Genomic DNA, 26,057 nt, shown 5'->3' with positions numbered 1-26,057 from the left:
AGAGGGAATAATCCAATTCCCCTTTACTCTAAACCCTGGCTCTATACCCTATACTCTATTCCACGGGCGGTTTGCCTCTGTCTGCCTTTCGTGTTTATGACCGTAGTAGGTTTGTTATGACTAATTGATGTACTTTGAACACAGAAAACGAGAGGGTATGAGGAGTTACGGTTGAGGTGAGCATTCGCTTATCACCCCTGGGCTTTTAACCTGGTCATGCCTGAATTCCAAAAGGCATTAAGTGTTTGACAACTGAGGTTTTGCGAGATAAGACTAAAAACTCGCCATAATGAATGGGATTGTCTTAGTGGTGGATTCAGTGGTTCCGTGGGTTCAATAGAACCACCTTTTTATGAAAGTGATACCTTTTGTCAGTGGTAAACAGTTAAATGCTTGGAAGACTTTAGTAGACCTTGGAAGTAGAGTTTTCATAAATTGAACCACCATTTGGGAAATCCTGGATTCGTCAACGTGCCACTTGTTGTGCGAATATTGACACGCCTACTGTCCTTGTTACAGCCTCGCCAAGCAACTTGAGGAAGTCGCCAAAAGACACTACAAGGGAAAATCCAATCCTCCTCCTGGTATGTACTGTATTCTGCGAATTTCATCTTTACATACGTTACTTCTATTATATATTCTTAAAGGACAGGGTCATAGTTTTTGCTTTATCTCCCGGTGAGGTATCCATACACTCAAATTCTTATTCTCAATCTAATGGTCCCAATTGCTCATCAACTCTAACTTATCATACGCATTTTTTATCATTAATTTATTATATGAAGCGGAATAGGACAGGTTTAAGAAAATACAATTTCTGTCTGATTAACCCATTGGAATTCTTGTTTTGAACTGATTCAATTGCTGTTTGATGTGATAAGTATTTTATGAGTGTGGTATCTCAACCACGATAATTTTTTTACAAGCGGGGGCATGCTGGGTTCCAGACTCGCATAGCCAATAAGCTTAGACTCGCATAACCAATAAGCTAAGACTCGCATAACCAATAAGCTAAACACGCATAACCAATAAGCTAAGACTCGCATAGCCAATAAGCTAAGGCCACCACTCGGCCTATGCTAAGTGTGGTGCGAGACTAGCCTCTGGAACCCAGGGTAGATTTTACTAAACTGCATGCGAGTCTTTAACTAATACTTCTTGTATTTCGCTAGCTGATGCAACCGCGCCACGGCAGAGCGCCAAGCCGCCGACATTCCGTGCTGCTGGTACCGCCGCACGAACCGCCGTATCCCTGGGACCCTCCGTCAAGACATCGACGAGAAGCTCTGCTACCCTCTCGTCCACTGGGTGAGCCACATACTGCTACACATCTGCGAATGTTATGTTTGCGAGGTCGTTCACCAACACACTTACTGGTAGTTAGAGCACTTTGTAGTAGCTGGCGCACTTTGTGTAATTGTTGCATTATATGTCGATATTGTTGGCGCTTCGCGTCAGGGTGCTCGGTGTGTTGTGTTATTAATGGATGTGTGTGGCGTGACTAGTCGGCTGTGTGTTGTTGTTACTAATGACTGTATGTTTCGTGACGATGCTCGGTGTGTTGTGTTATTAATGGATGTGTGTGGCGTGACTAGTCGGCTGTGTGTTATTACTAATGACTTTATGTTTCGCGACGATGCTCGGTGTGTTGTTTTACTAATAGCTGTGTTGCGTGACAGATCATATTTTGTGTGTTGTTACTGACGACTGCATGTCCGTGACAATGCTCGTTGTGTTGTGTTACTAATTTCTGTGTATTGCGTGACGGTGCTCAGTGTGTTGTTACTAATTTCTGTGCGTTGCGTGACGGTGCTCGTTGTGTTATGTTACTAATTTCTGTGCGTTGCGTGACGATGCTCGTGCTGTTACTAATTTCTGTGCGTTGCGTGACTGTGTTCATTGTGTTGTGTTACTAATGACTGCGTTGCGTGACAGGTCGGCTGATGTAGGCTCCTCATATGGGGATCAGTCGTTTAGCGGTACGTCTGTGACGGAGCGAACGTTGAGCGAATCAGACGATGACGACGAGGAGTACAGTGACGAGGAATCCGGCTGGGACTCAGGAGGGTAAGCTTGTAATAGAAAGCTTTGAATATTGAAAAAGTAAATTGGGAAACGGCTACCCTGACTACCAGAAGCTCCGAGCTTCGCTGCGACAACGATTTGAGTGAAGCGAAAGAGCCTCTGGTACAACGGATAGCCAGCCTCACTATGGTGCTAATGTATTTATACAAGATTTATACTATACAAGATTTGTACTACGCCGTTGATTGGTCAATAAAAGTTGCTTTTGTAGTAGTATTCCATATTTGGAGGATCTTCTCCATTCCAATAACCGGTTTTTTTAACGTATACAAACAAAATAATTCCAGCTAAGCCGATGATCAGTGAATAAGCAGCGAATCTTTTAGTAGTTTCCAGGGCCTGGAAATGAACGCTATCTCCTTTTTGCCTCCAGTATTTCAGTGAACCTCGACTTTAATGCTGGTAATGCCCGGTGGACGAGTGAGCTTGCCCGGTAATGCCCGGTGGACGAGTGAGCTTGCCCGGTAATGCTTGGTGGACGAGTGAGCTTGCCCGGTAATGCCCGGTGGACGAGTGAGCTTGCCCGGTAATGCCCGGTGGACGAGTGAGCTTGCCCGGTAATGCTTGGTGGACGAGGGAGCTTGCCCGGTAATGCCCGGTGGACGAGTGAGCTTGCCCGGTAATGCTCGGTGGACGAGTGAGCTTGCCCGGTAATGCTCGGTGGATGAGTGAGCTTGCCCGGTAATGCTCGGTGGACGAGTGAGCTTGCCCGGTAATGCTCGGTGGACGAGTGAGCTTGCCCGGTAATGCCCGGTGGACGAGTGAGCTTGCCCGGTAATGCTCGGTGGACGAGTGAGCTTGCCCGGTAATGCTCGGTGGACGAGTGAGCTTGCCCGGTAATGCTCGGTGGACGAGTGAGCTTGCTCGGTAATGCTCGGTGGACGAGTGGCTTGCCCGGTAATGCTCGGTGGACGAGTGAGCTTGCCCGGTAATGCCCGGTGGACGAGTGAGCTTGTTTATGCAAATTAAACAGGATTTTATTGTATCCGAGCCTTTGTTATTTGTTTATTGTATTTAGCCTTTGTTTCAGAAAACGCTTCGATGTATTGTTTCTGCACACTCGACTAAAATTACTTTGATTAAATACAATTTTTGCGGAGTCCACTGTATCCACAAGTGATTGGCATATCGGTGCGAAACTTGTACGGGCATGTAGGCTTTGTCAAGTAATCTGAGACGTCGCCAGCACCATAGTGAGGCTGGCTATCCGTTGTACCAAACTGTGAAAGTACTAACCCGGGACACTGGTACACTGGATTGGGTGTTGACAAATAGACCACACCTCCTGTCGGGCCGGCCCAGCTGCCGAAAATTGGTACCAGTGACCACTATGCTGTCCTGGTAGAGCAGATACTAGAAAATTCTCCAAAACTGCGCAAACAATCATCTACTAGACGCGACACCAGGCCTGTAGACTGAGAGAACTTGGCCAGTGGATCACTACTCACGACTGGTCAAACCTGTTCGGCGCTCACACCTGTCAAGCCAAGTTTGACGTCTTCTATAATACAATTACGGACGCACTCGATAGATTCTGCCCGTCTACAGTTGTCCGTTCACATCCTTCAGACAAACCGTGGATGAATAATAAAATCAAGTCCTGGATTGCTAAGAGACAGAAAATGCTTGCTAAATTCGGCAGCGACTCTGTCATCTTCAAATTCTGGCGCGGTAGAGTCGTCAGTGCCATTGGCACGTGTAAGCGCTCTTTTTATCTAGGGGGAATGGTATAGTCAGTTAATAGACGATTCCTCCATCGCCAGCGTGGATAATCTGTGTAAGAAGATCAACGAGTTCTTCGTCCAGCTAACGTCTGATTTTAGACCTCTTTTACCCCACGACGTCACAGCCATTGTTGTTCCTGATGTCCCGGATCATTTCCTGGTATCATCGTATGAGGCTTATAAGTCTTTGCGAGGGATTCTCGCCAACAAGGCACCTGGACCGGATGGGATCCCAGCCCTTATTTTTAAAATGTTTGCATTCGAACTGTCACCTATAGTAGCTGAGTTATACAACACATCACTAAAGGAAGGTCACCTCCCGGGTCTGTTGAAGTCGGCCAACGTGCGCCCCATGCCTAAACTGAGCCCTCCTAAGAGTATCGAAACCGACATACGGCCGATCTCACTCACATGTCATCTTGCCAAAGCAATGGAAGGCTTCACTCTATCCAGATCACTTCCAGGTATCGTGCAACACCTAGACACGAAGCAATTTGCGGTGGCTGGGAAATCGTGCCAACACGCTATTGTGTACCTCCTGCACTTGACACTAGAGGCTTTAGACCGAGGCGGCGTATGGGTGCGGTGGTTCTTTGCTGACTTTAAGAAAGGATTTGACCTAATAGACCACCACATCCTGTTAAATAAGCTTTGTAGCCTATATATCCACCCCTGTCTACTCAGGTGGATTGCTTCCTTTTTAGAAGGTAGAACCCAGGTAGTAAGCATAGCATCCTCAACATCACCACCACTCATCCTCAATGGAGGAATACCACAGGGAACACGTCTAGGTCCTATTCTTTTCGCAGTTATGGTCAATGACCTTCTCCGCTGCTGGCTTCCACGCGCGAAGTTCGTCGACGACCTTACAGCTATTGAAATTATTCCCAGAAACGCGCCATCCACCTTACCATTTATAGTATCGCAGGTCCAGTCGTTCCCAACTAGCAATAATATGTGTCTGAATCCTACAAAATGCAAAGTAATGGCTGTTGATTTTTTGCTCTATAATAGTTTTCAATGTCCTCCTATTGCGACCGGTGGTACCATCTTAGAAGAAGTCAAGTCCATTAAATTTCTCGGGGTCTTCATTACTCACGACTTGACGTGGGAGGTACATTGTGACTCTATAGTGAAAAAAGCAAACCGGCGCCTGTATGCTATAAGGCAGCTGAAACGCTGTGGCGTGTCTACTGATAACATTATAGTGGTTTATCGCTCCCTTGTGCGATCCACGCTCGAGTACGCAAGCGTCGTTTTCGCAGACTCTACCTTTCTGATTCATTGGAGAGAGTCCAGAAACGCGCCCTCGCCATTATCTATCCGGGCTTGGATTACAAGGAAGCTCTAACTAGGGCAAACCTAGCCACCCTTGAAGATCGTCGGACTGATGCCTGCTGCAGGTTTATCTCTTGTTTGGCGCCACAAAACCCAGTGTACCGGCTTGTGCAAGACCGCATTGAGGCTACTACCCATAGCTACCATGTTAAGAACGCGCACTGGCAATCACATCAAACCTTTTGCGACCAATAGATTTGGCAACTTTGTCACAAATAAACACGCGCTGGCCTTGGCTATCTGACTGCCCATACTACCTTTATATTTATTATATTGTATCAATTAATCATTATTTATTATATTTGATATTGGAATCCTGTAATTTAGCTTTTAAGGCTACGAGAGGACTAATAAACGAGTATTATCACCAGAGGCTCTTTCGCTTCGCTTAAATCGTTGTCGCCGTGAAGCTCGGAGCTTCTGGTACCCAGGGTAGGAAACGGTTAACCATTATCATAATAATCAACATCATCATCATTATCACCATCAGCAGCAGCAGCAACATCGCCGTCGTCGTCACCATCATAGAATCAGTGTAGTGCATACATAGACGTTGACGGATGACTGTCACAAAAACTGATTTATTTTTTTATTTATTTTTTTTTAGAGAAATACCAGCACGGGCTGCTCCCGCTCGCAACCAGCAACTCCCCCAGCCACGCCCCTTCCCAACCAGCCCCCAAGTGTCTGTGCGAATCCCTACAGACGACGTGGAGTCGGACCCTGAAGACTTCCAGGTACTTGAGCGATAACCACGGTAGCCTTAGCTATAATCGTGACCCCATGCTATTTGGTATCGAATTGATCGCATTCGGGAGCGATTCGGTAGGGTGTCGACGTGGAGTCGGACCCTGAAGACTTCCATGTACTTTACCGATAACCACGGTAACCTTAGCTATAATCTTGACCCCATGCTATTCGGTATCGAATCGATCGCATTCGGGAGCGACTCGGTAGGGTGTCGACGTGGAGTCAGACCCTGAAGACTTCCAGGCACTTCGAGCGCTAATTACGGTTATCTTAGCGATTGACCTGATGCTATTCGTCATCGAGTCGATAGCATTCGGAAACGACTCAATTGCACTCGGGATCGACTCGGTAGGGTGACGACGTGAAGTCGGACCCTGAAGACTTCCAGGTCCACTATCGTAAACTCCCTATTTTAATTCAGCATTTCATCTGCAAAGAGTGAACGAGTCATATATTTATTTCAACTCAATCACGGTTCCCCTAAGCCAACATCAAATAAGCAACTTTTTTGACGTGACATGTGCTTGCAGCCTGCGCCACAGAGGAACGCTTACAAGCCACCTGAGCCGCGCGGGGGGAAAGTGCGTGCGCTGACCAGTACACTCGAACGCAGCCTCAGCTTTGACGAAACTGCACGCAAGCCTGCTGGCGCGGTCGCTGTCCCTGGCAAACAGGTAAGCCCCTGTTTAGTCCATGTGGGAGTCGTGGGGATACGCTGTTCTCAGCCCCTGTATAGTCCATGTGGGAGTCGTGGGGATACGCTGTTCTTAGCCCCTGTATAGTCCATGTGGGAGTCGTGGGGATACGCTATTCTTAGCCCCTGTATAGTCCATGTGGGAGTCGTGGGGATACGCTATTCTTAGCCCCTGTATAGTCCATGTGGGAGTCGTGGGGATACGCTATTCTCAGCCCCTGTATAGCCCATGTGGGAGTCGTGGGGATACGCTGTTCTCAGCCCCTGTATAGTCCATGTGGGGGTCGTGGGGATACGCTGTTCTCAGCCCCTGTATAGTCCATGTGGGAGTCGTGGGGATACGCTGTTCTTAGCCCCTGTATAGTCCATGTGGGAGTCGTGGGGATACGCTATTCTTAGCCCCTGTATAGTCCATGTGGGAGTCGTGGGGATACGCTATTCTTAGCCCCTGTATAGTCCATGTGGGAGTCGTGGGGATACGCTATTCTCAGCCCCTGTATAGCCCATGTGGGAGTCGTGGGGATACGCTGTTCTCAGCCCCTGTATAGTCCATGTGGGAGTCGTGGGGATACGCTGTTCTCAGCCCCTGTATAGTCCATGTGGGAGTCGTGGGGATACGCTGTTCTCAGCCCCTTTATAGTCCATTTGGGAGTCGTGGGGATACGCTATTCTCAGCCCTTGTATAGTCCATGTGGGAGTCGTGGGGATACGCTGTTCTTAGCCCCTGTATAGTCCATGTGGGAGTCGTGGGGATACGCTGTTCTTAGCCCATGTATAGTCCATGTGGGAGTCGTGGGGATACGCTATTCTTAGCCCATGTATAGTCCATGTGGGAGTCGTGGTGATACGCTATTCTCAGCCCCTGTATAGTCCATGTGGGGGTCGTGGTGATACGCTCTTCTCAGCCCCTGTATAGTCCATGTGGGGGTCGTGGGGATACGCTGTTCTTAGCCCCTGTATAGTCCACGTGGGAGTCGTGGGGATACGCTATTCTCAGCCCCTGTATAGTCCATGTGGGAGTCGTGGGGATACGCTGTTCTTAGCCCCTGTATAGTCCATGTGGGAGTCGTGGGGATACGCTATTCTCAGCCCCTGTATAGTCCATGTAGGAGTCGTGGGGATACCCTGTTCTCAGCCCCTGTATAGTCCATGTGGGAGTCGTGGGGATACGCTGTTCTCAGCCCCTGTATAGTCCATGTGGGAGTCGTGGGGATACGCTGTTCTCAGCCCCTTTATAGTCCATGTGGGAGTCGTGGGGATACGCTATTCTCAGCCCCTGTATAGTCCATGTGGGAGTCGTGGGGTTACGCTGTTCTTAGCCCCTCTATAGTCCATGTGGGAATCGTGGGGATACGCTATTCTTAGCCCCTGTATAGTCCATGTGGGAGTCGTGGGGATACGCTATTCTCAGCCCCTGTATAGTCCATGTGGGAGTCGTGGGGATACGCTGTTCTTAGCCCCTGTATAGTCCATGTGGGAGTCGTGGGGATACGCTGTTCTAAGCCCCTGTATAGTCCATGTGGGAGTCGTGGGGATACGCTATTCTCAGCCCCTGTATAGTCCATGTGGGAGTCGTGGGGATACGCTGTTCTTAGCCCATGTATAGTCCATGTGGGAGTCGTGGTGATACGCTATTCTCAGCCCCTGTATAGTCCATGTGGGGGTCGTGGTGATACGCTCTTCTCAGCCCCTGTATAGTCCATGTGGGGGTCGTGGGGATACGCTGTTCTTAGCCCCTGTATAGTCCACGTGGGAGTCGTGGGGATACGCTATTCTCAGCCCCTGTATAGTCCATGTGGGAGTCGTGGGGATACGCTGTTCTTAGCCCCTGTATAGTCCATGTGGGAGTCGTGGGGATACGCTATTCTCAGCCCCTGTATAGTCCATGTGGGAGTCGTGGGGATACCCTGTTCTTAGCCCCTGTATAGTCCATGTGGGAGTCGTGGGGATACGCTGTTCTAAGCCCCTGTATAGTCCATGTGGGAGTCGTGGGGATACGCTATTCTCAGCCCCTGTATAGTCCATGTGGGAGTTGTGGGGATACGCTGTCTGCAGCCCCTGTATAGTCCATGTGGGAGTCGTGGGGATACCCTGTTCTTAGCCCCTGTATAGTCCATGTGGGAGTCGTGGGGATACGCTGTTCTAAGCCCCTGTATAGTCCATGTGGGAGTCGTGGGGATACGCTATTCTCAGCCCCTGTATAGTCCATGTGGGAGTCGTGGGGATACGCTGTTCTAAGCCCCTGTATAGTCCATGTGGGAGTCGTGGGGATACGCTATTCTCAGCCCCTGTATAGTCAATGTGGGAGTCGTGGGGATACGCTGTTCTCAGCCCCTGTATGTATAGTACATGTGGGAGTCGTGGGGATACGCCTTTCTCAGCCCCTGTATAGTCCATGTGGGAGTCGTGGGGATATGCTGTTCTGAGCCCCTGTATTGTCCATATGGGAGTCGTGGGGATACGCTATTCTCAGCCCTTGTATAGTCCATGTGGGAGTCGTGGGGATACGTTGTTCTAAGCCCCTGTATAGTCCATGTGGGAGTCGTGGGGATACCCTGTTCTCAGCCCCTGTATAGTCCATGTGGGAGTCGTGGGGATACGCTGTTTTAAGCCCCTGTATAGTCCATGTGGGAGTCGTGGGGATACGCTATTCTCAGCCCCTGTATAGTCAATGTGGGAGTCGTGGGGATACGCTGTTCTCAGCCCCTGTATAGTACATGTGGGAGTCGTGGGGATACGCTGTTCTCAGCCCCTGAATAGTCCATGTGGGTCTAATCTCAGCCTGTGTCTTCTCTTCATAAATATGAATGAGAAATGCTCTAATAACATTGTTTACAGGAGGCATTTGATGTAGAAGACGAAGAAAGTGACTTTTCCCTTTCTTCTCTGGATGACAAGCTGAAGCCAGTGCCAGCCCAGCGGTAAGTGTCCAAAGTCAACCGGACTTTTTGGCGGCAAAATGCAAAATGACATCTACAAAAAGCAACTTATTCAGTGCTTACGAAAAGGCTAGAAAGTTTCTTTATAGCAAAGGGCTTATTTTCAGTGCAAGATGTAATTTTTTTGACGGCCCTAGCCATTTCTATGTATATTATGGCGCGAGTTTTCCACTCAAAAAGTCACGTGATTTCTTAGTGTAAGTAGCCTATTGTACGATTATCCAGTTGAGGCATTGCTGATTTTTTTTTATTATCCTCGTTCTTACGAATATTTTATATCGCTTTATAACTACAGGTCTGGACAGGGCAAGCGGGACCAAGGCAATGGTAACTAGAACCAGTTTTACAACGAATTACCATCCCATTAAGTTGACCTTCAAGACATCCTTTAATATTTGTTTTTCTTTTTCGTTCTATAGCGCCAGTCCCCGCCTCACGCTCCCGGCCAGTGCCCAGCCCCCGGAGCACCCTAACTCAACAGTCCCAACCTTCCGCGGTCACTGCGTTCTCAATCGATGACTACTCGGACTTCGACGACAGCGACCTGGACGTCCATCACCTGACGTGATCGCATTACTCTGTCACGCGTCACGTAATATATATATTATACTTATCAGCTTTATGAGAGCGCTCGCTTTTTCAACGTTTTCAGGATGACTCTGGTTGTTTGTAGAAAAGTAGAATTCGCCTAAATAAGTCTCTCATATGAGGATATTTGCACCACGGGGCTGATTTCAAGCCCTAGCACCCTTCTCCTTAGCCTAGTTTTAGGTGTTCTGATAGGGTTACCTGTGGTTTGAGAGCTTGTACCAGATCCCAAACTTCGCTAGTTAACAATCATATATCAGGAATCGCGTGCATAACGAAGAGATTACAGGGCTAAGCTAGTTAACAATCATAAATCAGGAATCGCGTGCATAACGAAGAGATTACAGGGCTAAGCTAGTTAACAATCCTATATCAGGAATTGCGTGCATAACGAAGAGATTACAGGGCTAAGCTATTTAACAATCTTATATCAGGAATTGCGTTGATAACGAAGAGATTACAGGGCTAAGCTAGTTAACAACCATATATCAGGAATTGCGTTGATAGCGAAGAGATTACAGGGCTAAGCTAGTTAACAACCATATCAGGAACCGCGTTCATACGAAGGGATTACAGGGCTAAGCTAGTTAACAATCCTATATCAGGAATTGCGTTCATACGAAGGGATTACAGGGCTAAGCTAGTTGAACATTTATGCCAGTTCTATGATAATTGCTATTATCAGAAGCCTTTATATTTAGCTACTACTGTTGTGTAATTCATATGACCGAGTTAAAAAGTGCTGTTGCTGTTGTACGAAAAATTTGGTAAATCTTGTTATATATAATATTTATTGAAGTATAAGCTATAAATTTTGATAAAGCTATTCTAATTATTGATACAATTTATAGGGCAAGTAATTTGATGTAATGATAATTTTATAAAAACTCGATCATTGTTATTGGTCCGTTGCCCTCATTGTGCGCCTCTCACTCCCTGCTATCGGTGGCTTCCTATCCATAGCTTCCAACCCAACTCACATAGCTTATGTTATTGTTTATCATTGAAGATTCAGGGGTTTATGCGTAAGGAAACTTTAAAGAATGAAAAACTTTTAAGAATGAAGTTTGATTTGTTATTTACGATATTTGATTGAAAATATCTTGGTTACTCACTTTTATTATATGGCTACGATAGTACGCGCGCTGTGATTGCCTTATTGGTAGTCGTGACATTCCCGTATTGCCCGTCTCTGAGGGCATTACGGAATTCCGTATTGCCCTACGAAAATTTTTTCACAATCTTCTGTTTTTTGAATTTTTTTCCACCTTCAAACTGCAAAATGAGCGATAGCGAACATTCAAGTAGCGAATTCTTACACCCAGAAGAAACAGAAATGGTTGGTTCGTCGGTTCGTCCCTTTTCGTATCCGGAGCGGCACAATTTGTGAGCTTTTTTGTGTTGTTTTGTTCGGTTGCACGAATTTCGCTAAAACAAAATCTACCTAAACACCAAAGCAACAACAAAATGGGAATGGACGAGCACTCTGAGTCGAAGTTTTATTATCCTAAAGAGATTGAAGATGAAAAATTTGGACAAAAAGAAAAACATAAGATGACTAGTCGGCGAGCGCCACCGATAGCCGAGAAATACATCGGATAAACAAAGGCAAATGAATAAATAACAAGGGGTGTAAAGACCCAGAAAAAGTCTCTTGAAGATAAAAGTACTACCTGTTATGTGTAAATGCAATATTTCCATCAAATCATAAAGCAGCACAACGCAATTGGCCTTTTCATTGTACTTAAGAAGTTTGTTCTCTACATACCATTCATGCCGTGAAGACTGACATCTGAGTTTTTTGTTATTGTTTGGATCAACTTCACGTATGATCAAACCTGTAGCTTCCAAAAAGTGCAAATTGAAAGAAAATAGCCCGAAAAGTCGTCCAGTTACTTGTTGTTGAATCTTTTCACTCATTTACATTTTTGATTTGCCAGCGCGCGAGTGTTTCTTGTTCGATATCGATCGATAAACTAATCAATATTCGCGCGAAATTTCGCAAAGCCTCGGTCGATACGCCAAAGCCTCAGTTTGATATTTCCCGGCATGACCTCAAGTAGTTGGAAATGGATACTTTGGGTCACTAGGCGTTGAGCATATGGCGGTTTGATTGCCCTTCAAGAACTCACATTTTCGTTCGAAAATACCTCTAGTGTCTAAAACCATGTTTGTTGAATTAAAAAAAAAAAAAACCTATAAAACACCATTCAACTCGAATAGATAAAATCAAGAGACAATGAAAATCTCTTGATAAAGTCTAACACAAGTTAGATGGCTTGTTAAAAACGTTTGCCAGGGCCTTGCACCCTCCCCATCAAAATAAAAGAAAAAGGAGATGGCATGTCTGTCAAAAGTTTATTCTTTAAAATAGTTTCTTTCTTACATATCAATTTTGTACATTAGCATAAATACAACCGACACAAAAAATCGTGTCATGCTGGTAAAGGTGGAACTGCAATAAATTGATTTTCTTTTCTTTATGAATGTATATTAATTCAACCCAGGTAAAATATAAATTAAATCTAGTCGTTTTCGCATAAGTGAAAACCCCAAGGATAGAGAAGAAGACTGGACGACAATGTTCCAGGCGTGTATTTCTGTGGCACGACACTGCATTTTTACAGCAAATCGCCAAAATTATTTTCAAAAAACATTATTTTAATGTTTTCCGCTTTTTCTGCTCGAAAAAAAACCGATTATGTTAACATTTTATATTATAATTGTGTCGATTTACAATCGGGGATTTGGGGTGCGATAAAATTGCCGCAAACATCACAGCTTTGTCGTGCTTTGATATCACCAGGCCCGTAACCAGGCGGGCCCGGAAGAGACCCCGCGTAAAATCCTGGCAACGGGCCTGATCACGCATTTGGTCGCGCACGAGTTACATGTAGTCTTACTGTTGCCATCCCGCCCAATCTGTACAAAGTTCTTTGCCCAAATCTGTCACAGCGCAGCCTTCCTTAGCCCACATCTGTCATAGCGCAGCCTTCCTTAGCCCACATCTGTCATAGCGCAGCCTTCCTGAGCCCACATCTGTCACAGAGCGGCCTTCCTTAGCCCACATCTGTCACAGCGCAGCCTTCCTGAGCCCACATCTGTCACAGAGCGGCCTTCCTTAGCCCACATCTGTCACAGAGCGGCCTTCCTTAGCCCACATCTGTCACAGAGCGGCCTTCCTTAGCCCACATCCGTCATAGCGCAGCCTTCCTTAGCCCACATCTGTCATAGCGCAGCCTTCTTAGCCCACATCTGTAATAGCGCAGCCTTCCTTAGCCCACATCTGTCACAGAGCGGCCTTCCTTAGCCCACATCTGTCACAGAGCGGCCTTCCTTAGCCCACATCTGTCACAGCGCAGCCTTCTTAGCCCACATCTGTCACAGAGCGGCCTTCCTTAGCCCACATCTGTCACAGAGCAGCCTTCCTTAGCCCACATCTGTCACAGCGCAGCCTTCCTGAGCCCACATCTGTCACAGAGCGGCCTTCCTTAGCCCACATCTGTCACAGAGCGGCCTTCCTTAGCCCACATCTGTCACAGAGCGGCCTTCCTTAGCCCACATCTGTCACAGAGCGGCCTTCCTTAGCCCACATCTGTCACAGAGCGGCCTTCCTTAGCCCACATCTGTCACAGAGCGGCCTTCCTTAGCCCACATCTGTCACAGAGCGGCCTTCCTTAGCCCACATCTGTCATAGCGCAGCCTTCCTTAGCCCACATCTGTCACAGAGCGGCCTTCCTTAGCCCACATCTGTCACAGAGCGGCCTTCCTAAGCCTACATCTGTCACAGCGCAGCCTTCCTTAGCCCACATATGTCATAGCGCAGCCTTCCTTAGCCCACATCTGTCACAGAGCGGCCTTTCTTAGCCCACATCTGTCATAGCGCAGCCTTCCTTAGCCCACATCTGTCACAGAGCGGCCTTCCTAAGCCTACATCTGTCACAGCGCAGCCTTCCTTAGCCCACATCTGTCATAGCGCAGCCTTCCTTAGCCCACATCTGTCATAGCGCAGCCTTCCTTAGCTCACATCTGTCATAGCGCAGCCTTCCTTAGCCCACATCTGTCACAGAGCGGCCTTCCTTAGCCCACATCTGTCACAGCGCAGCCTTCCTTAGCCCACATCTGTCATAGCGCAGCCTTCCTTAGCTCACATCTGTCATAGCGTAGCCTTCCTTAGCCCACATCTGTCACAGAGCGGCCTTTCTTACAAGCCTCATTATACGGTTTGAGAGAAAAGATGGATCAGTGTGACGGCGAAAACCGCTTGCTACGCCCACGCGGTCGCACGAGGCATACCTAAGATATCCCGAATGGGAGACGCGAAAAACCCACGCGCCATTCGAGAAGTCGACGCCATCACTACAATATTCAAATCTTCCCGATACATCAATAATTTAAGAATCAAATGGACCTAGGACTGTGCCTGTGGTACACCCGGAATGCGTTCATTTGAAGTGGAACTATTATGTCCAGGTAAGCGAGAACACGAGATTCAAGTCTTCATGAAGCATCAATAATTTAAAAACCAAAGGGACCTAGGAATGTGTTGGGGTACTCCACGGATGCGGAGTGTGTTCAGTTGAAGTGGAACTTGAACTGGAAGCCATTGCCGAACGGGAAGCCGTGCCCTTGTGGCCACCCACCACCTCCCTGCTGAGACTCGGGGTCGAGCGGGTCTTCGCCGGCGTCGTACTTGGCGCGTTTCTCTGTCAAATAGAGACGAAGTGTGAGAGATGGGATACTTGGGGGGAAGGGGCGTGTTTTTCTGTCAAATAGAGACGAAGTGTGAGAGATGGGATACTCGGGCGGAAGGGGCGAGTTTTTCTGTCAAATAGAGACGAAGTGTGAGAGATGGGATACTCGGGCGGAAGGGGCGAGTTTTTCTGTCAAATAGAGACGAAGTGTGAGAGATGGGATACTCGGGCGGAAGGGGCGTGTTTTTCTGTTAAATAGAGACGAATTGGAGAGACGAGATATTTGGGGGGAAGGGGCGTGTTTTTCTGTCAAATAGAGTCGAAGTGTGAGAGATGGGATACCCGGGCGGAAGGGGCGAGTTTTTCTGTCAAATGGAGACGAAGTGTGAGAGATGGGATGCTCGGGCGGAAGGGGCGTGCTTTTCTGTCAAATAGAGACGGTGTAAGAGAGATGGGATACTCGGGCGGAAGGAACGCGTTTTTCTGTCAAATAGAGACAAAGTGTGAGAGATGGGATACTTCGGCGGAAGGGGCGTGCTTTTCTGTCAAATAGAGACGGTGTAAGTGATGTTTTTGCTGTGAGAGTTTTGATCAAATGTTTCTCTTCAGTGGCTCAAGTAAGACGCGGATAACGGACCTCTTGTTGGGGAGGGGTGCACATGAACACGGTGGTAGCTAAACATGGAAAACGCAGATCGAACAACATCTTGGTTGTCACTCGGTTACTCATTTACTTCTCTGATAAAGCCGAGTGAAGAGGATACTTTGTACAGAAGCATTCAATGTCGGAGTAATCGCCCCCTGTTTTTCACAGTGGCTTTATAATAATTATCCATATTTACCCGGATCGGTGAGCACCTCCTTGGCGGCGGCAATATCGATGAACATCTTCTCGGCTTTCTTCTTGTCCTCGCCTTTATAGTTATCCGGATGCCACTTGACCGCCAGCTTGCGGTACGCTTTTGTGATCTCGCGCTTGTTGCAATTTCTGAATCGGGAGAAAAAAAGGAAGTTTGACGTGTGTGATCCCAGGAAAAATATAAAAATACCCATTGAACGAAGATTGTGTGAAAAAGGGGGCGTCGGCCCTGGCCCCCACCCCCTCAAGTCTTTAACTGTATTCATGTTTCCCCGTACACTTGAAAGAAACGCTGAACTACATAAATGCATACTCACCTCTTCAAGCCAAGAATCTTATAATAATCTCTCTTTTGTGATTGCTTCAAAAGACGCTGTGCTCTATCCAGCCCTTCTTGGACCTAGAAAAGAACGTTTAATCAGACTTCTGCAACGTGATTGGCAATAGCCGGGAGCGGTCTAGAGAGAGAGCAAAGCGTGCGTGAGCAACACCGAGAGCATCGGACGCGCAGGGCTGGAAGCGAGCCTATTAAGCTCAAATATTTGGCGCGCAGGACTGGAAGCAAGCCTATTAAGCTCGAATATTTGGCGCGCAGGACTGGAAGCGAGCGTCTTGCTACAACAGGGCCCCAATACAATCATCAGGAAAAAGTGCGAGATCTGTGATTTTTTATATTGCTCCGCAAGTGATTCCTACCTTATGTAGATGTTCATTGATACTCTTTGCCTTTTGGAAATCATTTACGGCTGATGAGAAAAAGAAGTAATAGCATTAAGCGCATTTAGCCTTCTTTAGCTAGCCAAGGAGACATTGTTGGGTAAACCAAAATGGTTCGGACATACTGTATGTGTTTGAAAGAAATGTTTCTTGGACATCGTGAACCTGTTTAGACAGGCCTTACAAACACCCCTAAAGGGCCATGGAATGAACGGCATGAGCGTTGCGATAGTGATTATTGCTTCGTTCACAATTACAGTATCCACCTTCATTATACATCTCCTCTAGGATATACGCCTCGGCCCGGTCACACAGGGCGTCAACATCATTCTCGTCGATGGACAAGGCAGCGTTACACTCCTTGATTGCTTCTTGTGAAAAACCAAGCTGAAACATAATTCAAGAGTCACATGGCGATAAGAGTTATTAGGATGTTAGTCGTAGTCTGTTGTGGGGTGGTTTATGATGATGATGAAAGGGGTGATTCTATGTGATCCCGGAAGCAGACGCACCATCTTTGTATTGTGAGAAAATGCAAGGAAAAATGGATCTTTTGATGGTAACGGTGGTCATGATAGTTCTGATGATAGTTGTCAGCATTAATGGTCATTGCCACACTATGTTTTCATTCAACATAAGATTATGTACAGTAGGTGTCGAGGTTTAGATGTTTTCATTTTTCAGTTTTATACCCTATTTACCAAATTCCATAGCAAAATATATAAAAAAATATTGTCATAAACTATAGCTTTCCCAAATCAGCTGATGGAATTGATACACTGTCGACGCTTGGTACTTTGTTAAGGTGACTTGGTAGTTAGAACAACAGAATTCAGTTGAAGAAGGTGAGTCGTCAGGGCAGGTACCTTGAGATGACAGTGGCAGAGTTGACGTCTCGCTTTCCCTACAAGTGGCTTATTCTTGGACTCTGTCCTGAGGGCCTTTTTCAGTTTGTCAATAGCTTCATGATATCTGGAAAAGAAAACATCCTCCATTTAATTGGCAATCGCACCAGTTTACCTCCATCAGGGCAGGCGAAAACCTCAGACAAAAGAAAAAAAAAATCTATTAGAGTCCACACTATTTAACAGGCCATCCCCTCTAAATCATCAGTCATATCCTAAAAGAAATTCCAATAGCCACACCGCTTAATTATTATTTTGAAATATTTTGCAAATTTTCCATTAAAAATCATCGGAGATTGTTACATAATTGACTGGAAGTAAACTCATGCGAATGAAATGAAAATGACATATTTAGTATGTGTAGAGTACAATAATGTAACATTGCAAGACATAATTAAATGTACTTCACATGTGATTGACTTAACACAACAGTATTGATACAGATGGCTTCATGCAGATTACAACTACAGTACAAGATGCGTGAGTTAGTGTGTGAGCACTGGCAATGTAGGCAGGATCACGGTCCAGCTTCCCCTGATACAGAAGACAAGGAATTCCCAGGATTCATAGTCATTTTATAATAATATGGATATGCAATGAGGTACATACTGTTCCTTGTTTATCAGGTCTTGGGCCGCTGATAATTGCTTGTTCAATTTCTTCATTTTCTAAAAATGAAATTCTTATCTTAAACTTTATTATCATGGCATACTGGTAGAACTAAATTCCATAGTGAAACATAATTAAAGTGGGGTTGTCGCTAATGTTGGATGCCCATGGGATTTCACTGCCTGGAAAAGGGTTTTAATCTGCCTGAGTTATTGTTTAATACCATAACACTTTTTACTTGATTTTGTGCTATTTGACTGGCTCAATTTCGTAGCCAACAAGCAAACACATTACTTGGTGACATGCCTTAAAGGGTAGATGAACTTTAAAATATGGGATCCCTACCTTATAGAAAGGATGACATTGCTTGTGATCTTGATCAAGCTTCAAACACTCCCTCACCTCTCTACATGGTAAAAGGAAAAGGGTTGAAAAAGGTGTTGGAACTTATCTTGTTTACCCCATCAAGTTTATGATGATTGTGAACCCATCATACCTCAGTGCTTCCTCAAGCTCTCCTATCTCATAGTGAAGCTTGCTCATCCTTAGGAATGCCTGGGTGTTGTCATTGATCAGCTTTGTTGTAGGTCTGAAGTAAGAAAAAACGCAAGGATCTTTGAAAACAATGAATTGGTGGTGTGAAATGATAACAAATGGTGCAACAATGAATGAACTGGTTAGCAAAGTTTTCTTTCTGTAATTTTTTATTAATGTTGACAGCAGTTTTGATCTGCTAAAACCACTTTCAGACTTCAATCATTCATTACTTTATCATTTCATTTGATATAAAGTACATTGGACTGATCTTTGGTTAGAGCTGTGAACAGCACCTTGTTACCAAGATACTCACTTGATGTCAGAGATGGCCTTGATTAGATCACCTTGCCTCTCGTAGCAATCAGCTCTCATCATACGGAGCTCAGGGTCCCAGGGTGCAACCTAACAAACAGCAAGACAGTGGTGTTTAATGCAAGGAAGAATCAGCAATAAGAAGTAAGCCGTAAGGGTCCTTTGGTATGAATTTGAGTGTAATAGTGAAAATACATGCCTGGGTAAGATATATGTTGAACATGTTGGGAAAGAAATCCATTTTGCTACCATTACTTGTTTTTAAATATTTCAGTGAAGGGAGTGCCTGGTCCCATTCCTCGTGCCACGCCCAAGACTCACCTCAATTGCATGTGTTAATTGCTCTATCGCTGAGTGACAGTTCCCTCTATCCATGGCATATTTGGCCTCCATTACAGTCCTTTTGATTGGTTCTATTACACCCAACTGTGGATAGACGTAGTTACATACTGTTCCTTATTTTGTCATTATGTGGAATCAAACAGCTTAACGAAAATCAATGATGTGACCTACTATATTTCAGAATTTAGAACCATTAAAGAAAAAAAGTAAATATCATATGTGTATGTATGGTAGCTCAAAAAAAGCAACCCAATTGCAAACTCCGCCAGAATATTTCAGTATTTGAAAACAAATAAGACTTCTGCCAAATGCTAATTGTTTAAAATATCCTTGAGCCCTTACAATTGTCGTAAATTTTAATTTTGCAGTGGCTTAATGTGGGGTAGCCGCTCAAGGTCTTGTGTGAGCTAAATGAGTGGCAGCTTTTAATGTTTTTTAAATAACACTAAAAAATGCTACCTTGATAAACAAATGACCTATCTCCATTTAGATAGAGGAAGCATTTATCGAGATGTATTGTAGGTGGCACTTTAAAAATGTGTTATGCATATTCAAATAAGAGTAGTAATCCAGTGACACAAATTTTAATATTATAGTTCAAAAGCTGTTAATCTTCTTAAGAAAACAAAATGGCTTTCAAATGTGTAATTTGCAAGACCTTGAGCGGGAGGCTGGAGCCCACAGGATGCAAGACTTCGTGAGTTCGTAGTGTGACAAAATTCTCGAAATTGGCTGTACACAAAACGGAAGGCGTCAGAATAATAGAACCAAATAAAAAAACAATTGCTTCTTGTTTCTAGACAATGAAAACATTATTTTTGCTTATTCACTTTTATTTACACGGTGCTATTTGCTTGGATGATTTAAGAGAATAACAAACTACAGGTCATTTTCAAGACCTTAGCATTTTCAAGACCTTGAGCGTGAGAGCGGGCCTCACGAGAAATTTGTTTTTACAGGAATGCTGAGGTTTTAGCTGTGTAAAAAGAACGAAGAGGGTAAATAAAAAGGCACATTAGAATTTGTAGATTGCCTTTTTGGTTTTTTATAAGATAATTAACAACTCTTGGACTAAAATATCAAAATGTGTCTCATTTGTGCCACCAAAAGTAGCCTTGTTCTACTGTACACAGGCAAGGTGATTTTTTTTATTTCAAAGACATCAATACATCGATAGATGTTCCCTCTATCTAAATAAAGATAGATAGTCATTTGTTTGTCAAGGTTACATTTTCTCACGTTATTCAAAACAAATTAAAAGCTACCGCTCGTTTAGCTCAAGCAAGGCATTGAGTGGCTACCCCTCATTTAGCCACTGCGTATTGATTTTAATGACACACACATGCTGTGAAGAATGAATGACGCACCTGTTGTAATGCATCTTTATTTTCTGGGCTGTATCTTAGCTGAAGAAAAAAAAAAAGGGTTACACAGCAGCTTTAGGACCATCCCAGCTTGTCTTATTACAATCAGAGATGGCAAGCCTATCATTTCTATACCTCAAAGTAACAGCAAGTATATAATTATATATAGTCACTCACCACTCCTTCATAATCTATGTGTGCCTCATCAAAGCGTCCTTGCTTAAGAAAAACATTACCTCTCTGTACTCTAGCCTACAAGGGAATGTTAGGTGTAGTTAGCTAACAAGAATATCACAAATGTATATTATTATTATATTATTTTCGATAGAAGAGAAAAAAACACACAGTAAACAGTACTCATATTACTGTCAGTAGTGCTGATAGCTTAATACAGGCAGAGAATACTGTCCAACACTGTCCCACATTGGCCATTTGTCATTTGGAATGGCCATCTGTCAAGCACTAGTGGCAAATGGCCAAATGGTAATATAATGCTGTAGGATGGAGGAATGGGGAGGATGGTGGTGGATTTGGAAGTTAGCAGGAGGGGTTTTACCCATACTTAGCAGATACTTAACACTGCAAGTAGCATGGCCAAGGCATAGTTATGGTGGATATGGTGGATTTGGTAAGTTCCCGCCTTGGAATGTCAAAAGAACATTTTTAATTACTACAACAATCAATATCCTGTTTATTCTCTAAAATAACAATGTAGAATTTAATGACTATCGCCTTCAAGACAAAGTGTTATATCTTTCCAGGATTTATCTAATAAATAAAGCCCATTTAGTCCCATGCAACTTTTGGTTTTACTAAATTGTGAGTATAAATTGTGTATGGATTAAAAAGGAAAGACTCTTACAATGGCTAAGCAATTCATGCTATCCTTGCCTCAATTTTTTAGAATACCCAATTATACCGGATGTGTGGAAGTTTGAAAATGACAAGTGAAAATGATACTGAAGAGTTGCCTCTATAACTGAAGAAGGCAGGTATTGGCCTGCCGAAATGTTGTTTGAAAAACAACTCTGTGTTGTTGTTGACTTTTTTTAAAAGGTTTTACTAAATAAATCAGTTTTGGAAAGTTGCAGATATGACTATTCGGCCACTTATTTTGAGCCTTGCAACACATTACGGCGCATACCTGATAAAATTCTGGTCTTAATTCCAAGACCTTGTCTAAGTCAGGAATTGCAGATCTTGACCTTCCTAATGCTATAAGAACTGTTGCTCTTTGAAATCGGGGAAGAAAGTTGTTAGGATCTCCATCTGAAATTTATTTACAAAATTTACAAAATGGTAAATGATTAAAATCACAGATAGGCTAGCCCAATCAGCCCATCACAGACATGCTGGGCCAATCAGATTATAATCTTTTAATAACTCTATTGTTTGTAAAGTCAAGCTAAGAAGTTTTTGGATGGCTTAGTTTAATTTCAATCAAAGCTCAATTTAATGTTAATGCTTTCTTGGCATTCTCTCTTGAGTAAATACTCCTGCTTAAAAAACACCATTTGTAAGTGCACACAGTGATCTGCAACTAGTAGTCCAAGAACCAAAAAAATGATTTTTAACAATAATTATATTCAAAAGAATGGTGATAAATCAACCCCAGTGATTACAGAGCTATATTTTTGGTCGCCTTCAATGGATTAGTGTTTGATTTATCTATGAAATTGCACTCAGTAGAAACATTGCATGGCCAATACCTTCTGGTCATAGAACTGCTAATTGCCAACTTGAAGTTTGCACTGACAATATTTTTGCAATAGGCCTATATAGGTATAATAGGTATTTGTTTTAGAGTATACTGTACTATAATGACATAAGCACTCACATGATCAATACAATATCGCCACTGTCTGGTGGCATAAGCTTATTGGATGATGGGGAATCACTCAGCAATTAGAAATTGATCCATAACAACATAAAAACAAGACACTTGCAAATACAGAACTGTAAGATAACTACCTATCAGGCAATAACGAACCACTACAGAGCGTGTTTATCATCGGAGGACAGCCTCGACCATCAACAATGACATCGTAACACCAAAAAAATAAATAATAAAATAGAAAACAGTTTACAATATCGTGTATCCAAGTATCAACATCTAATACGTTATTCTTTTCTAAGATTTTTTCTTGTTGAAATCGTAGAGATCAATCTGGAGTATCTTATAATTTAATAATGTTGCTTGCTTTACTCTAAGAAAAAAACTTAAATTTGAATCTTTGATAACAGGTTATAATATGGTAAAAAAATTCTACGTAATATATGTGTAGCTTACCCACTGCAGCGTGATAATGGGAAAGTGCGTCGGTAAGTTGTCCGGCAGATAATAATTTTTTTCCCATGTCCAAATGTTGTTGGACCTCTACACTCGACAGTTTGCATTCTATAACTGGAACGCACAGGGAAATACTCTTATTAGGATTCAATCGCAAAGAAAATCAAACAAAAACACAACATTGCCGAACTAATACCAACCTAGTAATTGAAAATCCCAAATTATGAAGAACAGCGAAGAAATAAGCCCAGATATTGGGGACATTTCGCCTAAATTTGGAGATATTGTTGTATTATAACTAATGGCACCGACCGCGGACCGTTTATAGCTAGGGCGCATTACTCGCGTGGTGAGCTCTGATTGGTTGCGAATATTGTTGCATCATGCCACAGATAGCCCGTGAGCATGGAAAAGACCGGGAAAAGACGATTGTTTTGATTTTGAAGATCAATTTCTCCTTGACGATCATCAAGATTGGTCCGACCCAAAATGGGAAATACGGGATCCACCTCTGATCTGTTTTAGGTTACGTATGTACGCCTGTTATTACATATAAAAGGCATGTAGGCTTTGTTGTGTGTGTGTGTGAGTGTGTGGGGGGGGGGGGGGGGGGGGGGGGGGGGGGGGGCAAGCAGTCGAGCATCGTAAAATATCGGGGGCGGCGGATGGGGAAGCGGTCAATACTTTAGCCCCTCCCCCTGGCCACTCGTCGGGTGTGGTCTGGTTGAATGCCAACATAGGGGCAAGTCCAGGAGGGGGATCTGAACCCCACCCTTCTCATGTGACTAGGCGTTTCCAGATAAGGCTCCCAAAAAGCCAGAAAAGTGCTCCCAAAAACACCCAAAAAGTGCTTAAAAAGTGCTCAAATAGTGCTCATTGGCGAAAAGAAAATTACCGTATATTTTTAAATTTTTTAGAGATAAGTTCTGTTTTAATTAAAATTTGAATAAAAAAAGAATATTTCTTTTATTAAATACATGCATTAAAGTATCTTATATTATTGTCCATGAACGGGTAAATCACACTTTAGTGTATAATAACTAACTGTATTATAAATGACTTTATTCTCTTTTGTGTTTGTTTACCTTTGTTATTTGGATACTTCTAAAAAACAATGTTCATTTACAAACATCACCAATTCAATAATATCAAACCTGATAACAGACCTTAATTAAAACAATCTCCTAACGAGAAATAATTACAATAGATGTAAAACAGGAAAACATGGCAAACAGATCTTCTAGATAAGGCATTCTATTTTTGTAATGAACTCCACAGTCTACCCAATAATTGTGGTTACCAAAGCACAGCCTACCTATTAAAATGTCGAAATCACAAGTCTTACAATCTTAACCTAGTTGAGATAATATTATTTGTAGTTAAGGAAACTAGAAATGTCTATGTAAGACAACAAAACCTAGTAACTTGAGTTAAAAAAGCTAGAAGTTGATTTGTTTACCCAAAAAGTGCTCTCTTATCAAAATAGTGCTCCCAAACCCAAATTGCGCAAAAATAGTGCCGAGCACAATCTGGAAAGGTCTACATGTGACAAGACGAATTGAACTCCGGTTAACAACACCGTTGTTGGTAATTTAGAATGTTGATTTTGTTTCTAGATGGATATAGTGACCTATTACCAGAGCTTAGGAGGTAAGGATGTCATAGGAGATTTTTTTTTATTCATGGCACCTTATAAAACATTGACATCGGTGTAGATCCACAAATTAATAAATCCCATAAATAAATGATATTGGCTGATGTTGACATGTTTTGCTTGCTACCGCCTTTTTGCGTTTTGTTTTGTTATGTTTTAGGGGGGTGGTGACGTCACTGTCCGTTGTGGTGAAACTTCACATTTCTTGGATTCATACATTCAAAAAAATGTTTCGCTAAGCGCCGATTCCAGGCTTTCTTGGGGGGGGGGGGGGGGGGGGGGGGGGTGGTGCGAAATCCGAAAAAGTGGACCTATAATTTTTCCGGGGCGGGGGGGAGGGTTGATAAATCTGACCAACCCCAAAAGAACAAAGAGGGATTTTTTATGCGTTGCAGTATCTCCACGGGACGTTTATTGTCAGATTTGGCTACATACCAGAGTGGTCTAGCTTATGCTGTATAGTTTTGTCTACAAATAGCACGTCTATTGAGAACCGAAAGTGGACCTTCGGCCGTTGTGTGTGTGTGTGTGTGTGGGGGGGGGTGCACCCCCCTGGGTACGAGCCTGGATTCGTTTTCATTCCGGATCAACTCCATAAAGAAATTATTTTCTTTGTTGGCATGGGGTCTAACATTGAAACCTGCAGGCGTTTTTCGGAATCCCAGTAAATCATCCCGATCATTTTTATAGGCCGGAGTATAACAGAAAATGCTCTTCATCCTCCATTTTACCTGTCTGGCATACTAAGCACATACCTGCCAACCCCCAGACTTGAAAAACCGGGAGATTATTTTAGGGGGGAGGGGAGGGGGTACAGGATGAGGGAGGGGGATGGGTGGATTAGCAAATCACTAGAGTTTTGCTCGATGTGTGTGTTCTTTTGTTCTCTTATTGTTGTTGGGTACCCAGTGGTGAAGCGAAAGAAAAAATGATGAGTAGAATAAGTCTCCAGAAATTCATTCAACACAATATTCTGAATAATATATGCAATCGATGTTATGCTTGTACAATCGCAGTTTATATCTATTTGATAAAATATGATGTTCCCTTTCGAAATTACTTTTTGGTAAAACACTAGATTGACTGGACTAATGTTCGATGTCAAGAACATCAATTTCAACTACTTAAAATTGGGGCACGTATCCCACCCTTTGCTACGGCCTTGTAGTGTGGACCATTTCTATTGGATATTTTTCTAACTTTCCCTTGCAGTATGCTCCCCATATTTCGCTTAATGGCTCACCATACCACCACTGGTGTTGGACCTGTCTGATATACACAAAATACAAGTGGTACGAGTCATGAAGCAGAATTTCCCAGTGGAACAATCCCAAGGGTTAAAAGGGAAGGAAAGAGTTTTTAAAATTGGGTAATACCGTAAGGCAAGCATTTAGAAGGGTAATAGTGTAAAGCAAGGGTTTGGCAGGGTAATAGTGTAAGGTAGGGGTTTAGAAGGGTAATAGTGTAAAGCAAGGGTTTGGCAGGGTAATAGTGTAAGGCAAGGGTTTCTGGACTGCCTGAGATATGTATCTTTAATTTTGAAAAGTAAAAAAATAAATCACTGACAATAATTGCAGCATTCTCAGGGATAGGATGATTTCTTAGCAATCGTACAGAATTGATAGCTCCTAAAAATGTCAATAATAACACTAAAAA

At 43.7% G+C, this 26,057-nt stretch overlaps 2 protein-coding genes across 3 annotated transcripts in view; one reads left to right on the top strand and one right to left on the bottom strand.

The window, feature by feature from the left end:
- LOC5503868 overlaps positions 1-11,019 on the top strand; it is a 50,532-nt gene extending 39,513 nt beyond the window's left edge. For both annotated transcript variants that reach the window (XM_001624763.3, XM_032372080.2), the window contains 9 exons: positions 145-176; positions 520-584; positions 1,173-1,308; positions 1,936-2,067; positions 5,755-5,884; positions 6,428-6,571; positions 9,430-9,512; positions 9,826-9,857; positions 9,950-11,019. In XM_001624763.3, coding sequence (XP_001624813.3) covers positions 145-176; positions 520-584; positions 1,173-1,308; positions 1,936-2,067; positions 5,755-5,884; positions 6,428-6,571; positions 9,430-9,512; positions 9,826-9,857; positions 9,950-10,098 — 903 coding nt within the window. In that variant the 3' untranslated portion in view covers positions 10,099-11,019. The remainder of the gene's footprint in view (positions 1-144; positions 177-519; positions 585-1,172; positions 1,309-1,935; positions 2,068-5,754; positions 5,885-6,427; positions 6,572-9,429; positions 9,513-9,825; positions 9,858-9,949) is intronic.
- A 1,438-nt stretch (positions 11,020-12,457) lies between these two features.
- Positions 12,458-23,080, bottom strand: LOC5503853 (dnaJ homolog subfamily C member 3). The gene is made up of 16 exons (XM_032372083.2): positions 22,948-23,080; positions 22,748-22,861; positions 21,602-21,726; positions 20,635-20,709; positions 20,461-20,499; positions 19,073-19,177; positions 18,753-18,841; positions 18,399-18,491; positions 18,248-18,308; positions 17,903-17,961; positions 17,255-17,360; positions 16,655-16,775; positions 16,368-16,417; positions 15,989-16,071; positions 15,655-15,800; positions 12,458-14,824 (listed from the first exon to the last, which is right to left on the bottom strand). Exons 1-16 carry the CDS (start codon positions 23,009-23,011, stop codon positions 14,694-14,696), a joined length of 1,461 nt encoding a protein of 486 aa, XP_032227974.2. The 5' UTR covers positions 23,012-23,080; the 3' UTR covers positions 12,458-14,693.
- Between the last annotated feature and the right edge of the window lie 2,977 nt (positions 23,081-26,057).

This window comes from Nematostella vectensis, chromosome 9 (assembly GCF_932526225.1).
Source record: "Nematostella vectensis chromosome 9, jaNemVect1.1, whole genome shotgun sequence".
NCBI lineage: Eukaryota > Metazoa > Cnidaria > Anthozoa > Actiniaria > Edwardsiidae > Nematostella > Nematostella vectensis.
The sequence above is the reverse complement of the archived record's forward strand: the minus strand, read 5'-3'. Positions and strand labels throughout refer to the sequence as shown.